We start from the raw sequence: 4,985 nt of genomic DNA on the forward strand, positions 1-4,985 counted from the left end.
TAAATTTATTTTTACAAATTGATATGATAGTTTGTGATTAGGTAATGTGATTGTTTAGTTTTTCTTATACTTTAAAATCAATTAATCAGATAATATTATATGAGTTTGTATATATAAATTTATACAAATTTCTTGTGATTGGTAAAATTGGTAAAGTATTAGAATTTTCAAAATGACAACTTGTCAACATTGATTCACCGCTCAAATGCTCATCAGTATAAAATAATGAAAAACAGAATTATAATTTTGTGAATAATGTGATGATGTAAAATCATAATTAAAACTGTCTTTTGTGGATGGATGAAAAATATGTAAATAAGACTCATACCTTATATTCTGAGGTAAATATGTCTTGTTTGTCACAATTACACACTTCCAACTCCTTTAACATGGGCCAGTTTGAATTGTGTTTACCATGATAGAAAGTTGCAAGCTTTGGCAATTCATTGAGTTTCAAAAAGGCTACCCTTGGAAAAATAAATGTAGTAGTACCCTCTGTTTCTTCTTTGGCAACAATCTTCTTTAATTCCTTACAATAGTTTATCTCAAGGTGTTGAAGTTGCTCAAAGCTTTTGATTATAGACAATGGAAATACAAATTTTAGTTTTTGACAGCTATCCACAATCAATCTTTTCAAATTCTGATAGCAACAAGAGGTTGTTGGAAGTTTGTTGCTCCAAATCTTCTCAGAATTAAATGCTCCAAGGTTTAAGGCTTCCAAACTAGGGAAAACAACCTGCTCAAAATTTAATGTTATTTCAATGTTTTCTCAGATTAAGTAGAGAAACAAATGTATTTTATTCATTTATATATTAATGTTATAAAGTTCTCTCTTGTCATTAGGCTTAAAGATATATTCTTAAGTATCTTTTCCCCTCACAAACATATGAAAAATTTAATGTATTAGTCTATATACTAAAGTGCTAATCTCAAACATTTTTTTTTTTTTAAATTTGAACATTGAAAGAAAAAGAACACAGAACCTGAAATGAAGTCCATTTAAAGAAATTCAAAACTAGAAATATAATAAATTAGCATAAAGTTATCACAAATCAAACCTTTTTGTTGAAAAATGGCATGACTGTATCAATTTTCTCATCCTCGGAATTGATATCATTGAAAAATGTATTTGCATCGGAGTAGAAACTCGCAATCTTTGGAAGATTAATCAAAGTCAAGAAACGTAATTGACAAAATTCAATCTTGTCAATTACTTCATTCTTGCTTGCTCTATTTTTACTTTCAAAAGCAAAAATCTCAGTCAAATTCTTGCAATCTTCCACCCTAATTCTTTGAAGTTGCGGAAGGCTTCTGCTAGCATTGGAGAATGAGAAGATATTTTCCAACTTATCACAACTTTTCACTTCTATAAATTTTAAGTAGTAAAAAGACTTTGTTGAGGGTAGACCATAACATATCTTTTCCAAGTTAATCAAGTTGAAAAAAATGAGAGACTGCAGAAGTGGAAAGACATCATGAGGTATGCACTTTGTTGAGTCAACAATGCACAAGATGTTAGGATTATTATGCACACGGATATATTTTAATTGAGAAAAACACTTCTTGTCTAATTCGGAGAGATCATTCTTGATACCTTGCAATTTGTCTAAGCATAAGAATTCAACATTCGAGAAGCACTGCAATTCCTCATGCCAGGTGATAGAATTAAGATTTAGTTTCACCGTTCTTAAAGTGGCAGGCTCATTTAAGAACCAGCTTTCAACACCCATGGACTCTCCATGATCACCATTTATGCAGCTCCCACCAAACTCAGTAGCCCTATTTCCAATTGATATATAGTACCTTTCCAACCTTTTTGAGAAAAAGTCTTTTGGCAAAATTTGATCATCTGAAATATCTATTTCTAAAGTTGTCAATTGAGACAAATGCTTTAACTCCTCAAGTATTTCAAGCTTCCATGAAATAGAGCATCCTCTCATATACAATTCTTCCAATCGGAATAAGCTTGATATAACATTTGGTACTATAACTTCTAGTTTAAAACAATAACTTAAATCTAATAACTTTAATTGAGTTAATTTACTTATTTCTCCAGTCAACTGTTGGATCATACAACCTCGTAAGCAAAGAATCTTTAGTTTTCTCAACTCTCCAATGATTGTTATATCTGAAAATGTGCCATAGTTCAAACATAATGTTTGAAGATTTATGAGAAAAGCAAGAGATGTTGGCAAGGATAATACCTTCAGGTCAAAGAAACTTAGAACCTTGAGGTTTCCCATCCCCGCAAAAAAATCTTCAGGGATTTCAAAAGAACTCTTCATCCTCGTACAAAAAAATTCAAGTTTTGGATAATTCAAACCTTGAGACCAAATCTCACTAATCATATTACAATCAACTAGTGAGATTTTAGTGCATTTTTTCAACTGCTCTTTATCTAACCATTCCATCACCATGTCATTTCGCTCTGTAAATATGTGATGATCTTTATATGCAATTGTTATGACAACTGAACGAATAACATCATGCATTGAAAACCGTTCACTAGTTGAACCATCAAGCAACAAACAAGAATCCTTGAGTTCACAGACAAGACTTTCCAACTTATTTCGTGCTTCTTCCAAAGTAAAGTTAGCTCCTTCCAATATATTTAAACCCATAATGAGTTTGAACAAGTATGAAATGGTAGTATCATTTACCATTAGGCTACAAATTAGCAAAGTTTTCTTGAGCTCGTCACGTTTTAGATAATTGTAACTCAATGCTATCTTTGTGTATTCTTTTTCTAGCAAGCCTGCAAACTTTGTTGGAGAAGGTTTTCTTAGTTCTCGCAGGGCATCTTTCCATTGAAATTGATGTCTCATGTTTCTTAATGCTCTTGCTATGGTAGTAATGACAATTGGCAAACCCCGACATTCATTACATACATCATTCGGTAGAAAATTCAGCTTATTTGTTTGATCAACCACATCACCTGCAAGGGGGACACTGGATTTTAGATCAAGAGGCAGAGATATGTCTTCTATATGCTTCAAATATAATAAAATTGATCCCATTTGAATATTGAAAATTTTTAAATAATAAATTCTTTATTATAGATCATGCATTTAACGTAAGTATTAATAGCATTTCTGTTATGTGCTTCGAATTTAAAAACAAAAAAATTAAATTTACTTTCAATTATTTCGCGTATAATGAAACAGTAAGTAGAATTAATATGAAACAGTTCTCTGATTACCTGCCATCTTCTTAAACAAGCTCCAAGCTTCTTCTTCCTTTAAGACACCCATCGAGAAATTATTCTTAGAATCCATACTCCATAATACATTAAGATCTCTTGCTGTCAGCAATAATTTACATCCCCCAAAGTCATCTCCACAAGGAATACCAAGAGCTTCCAAATCTAATTGTTCCCATATATTATCTAAAATTACAAGCACTTTCTTATCATTCTTCAGTCTCGCATACAACTTGCTCGCTCGTTCAGCCTCCTTCTTAAATTCCAAACCTAACTGCTGCGCAAGTTCATCTTGAATCTTTTTAGTATCTGGTTTATCAGATACCTCTACTAAAACCACCTCATCCAAGATCTGGTTTTTCTTGGCTTGATGACCAACTTCTTTGACCAGTGTGGTTTTACCAATTCCACCCATTCCATAAACCCCAATAATTCCAACCTCAGGATCATCTAACGACTTCAGCACATCGTTGAAAACTGACCTTCTTGATTCAAATTCCTCATAATCTTTGTTAGTGAGCCGAATGACTTCATGAGTGGTAGGAAGTGAAACTTCAGCAAATGTTTCTTTCCCCTGAAGAAGCTCAGTTGCAGCGTTCAGATTTTTCCATGCTTTCCTGCCATTTTTGTAGCAAGTGATCAAGTTGAAACAACTGCTGTTTGATTTCTCTTGAATCAACTTGTCCGTTTCTTCGATGATGGAATCCACTTTCCCCTGCTAGTCCTTAACAGTCTGTTTGATCTTTTCTACATTATTATCAGCAGCGACAACCTTAGCCTTCACCTCATCTCTTGCATCCTTCAGCCTTCCAGCTTCTTTTTCAAGATTGTCAAAGTTGGTTTTGTAGTTGTACAAGTACATAAACTGACGGCCAATCGGAGCACTTAAGCACTTTCCAGCTTCTAAAACAGCATTCCAAGCAGTTTCTTCCATTCTCAAGCACAAGGAAAGAATTGGTATCGGAAAGATTAGAAGGAAAAAAGGAAAAGGAAAGAGAACTCAGAGATCAAAAGAAGAGGGGGTCAAAGAGATACAGGACATTTGTGGTATTGATTGGTAATTTAATTAAATTATTTTAAAGACTAAAATGTTTGGTTAGTCAACAAGAAGATACAAAGAAAGCAACATGCCAACAACTTTATGCATTATTCAGCAGACATTATACTAAAAAGACATCAGATCGGATTAATCAATTTAATCCGTTAAATCAAAAATTGATTTTAATATTAAAATATGATTTATTTATTTATTTAATCAAATTTGATAAACTAAATAAAATTAATAGAATCAAGTTTGATCAAAATTTAAAGTATTTTTTTTAAAATTAATTAGTTTTAAATAATTTGATTATTTTAGTTTGACAGAATAAATTTTTAAAATTACGTAAGAAAAATATAAATTTAAAAATAAAATAAAAAATCTAATAACTATTAAAATATCTTACATAGATAATAATTTAGAGAATTATATTTTTCTATCTTAAGATAAAAATATTTTTTATCTAATTATTTTATTAAAGTTAAATAAATAATTATCACTCTTTAAATAATTAATAATTTTGAATTAAAAGTAAAATTATATTTAATTATATACTAATAAATATTAAATATATATTTATTTATCTTTATAAATAGGTGTATATAACAATGAACAAATCAAAATTAAAGTAACTTCAAAAATAATTTCATGGTTAAAGTTAGAATTTGAAAGAAATGCGGTCTGCAGTAAAATAATTTAGAATGAGAAATGGCGATCTAGGTCCACCATTTTACATTTACAGTTGAG

At 30.8% G+C, this 4,985-nt stretch overlaps 1 protein-coding gene across 1 annotated transcript; it reads right to left on the reverse strand.

The window, feature by feature from the left end:
- Positions 1–232: 232 nt before the first annotated feature.
- On the reverse strand, positions 233–4,201 carry LOC123205039 (probable disease resistance protein At4g27220). Its single transcript, XM_044621840.1, has 3 exons — positions 3,200–4,201; positions 1,059–2,935; positions 233–736 (listed from the first exon to the last, which is right to left on the reverse strand). The coding sequence occupies exons 1-3, from the start codon at positions 3,612–3,614 to the stop codon at positions 323–325; spliced, it is 2,706 nt and encodes a 901-aa protein (XP_044477775.1). The 5' UTR covers positions 3,615–4,201; the 3' UTR covers positions 233–322.
- Positions 4,202–4,985: the final 784 nt, after the last annotated feature.

Source organism: Mangifera indica, unplaced genomic scaffold, assembly GCF_011075055.1.
Source record: "Mangifera indica cultivar Alphonso unplaced genomic scaffold, CATAS_Mindica_2.1 Un_0001, whole genome shotgun sequence".
NCBI classification, from domain to species: Eukaryota; Viridiplantae; Streptophyta; class Magnoliopsida; order Sapindales; family Anacardiaceae; genus Mangifera; species Mangifera indica.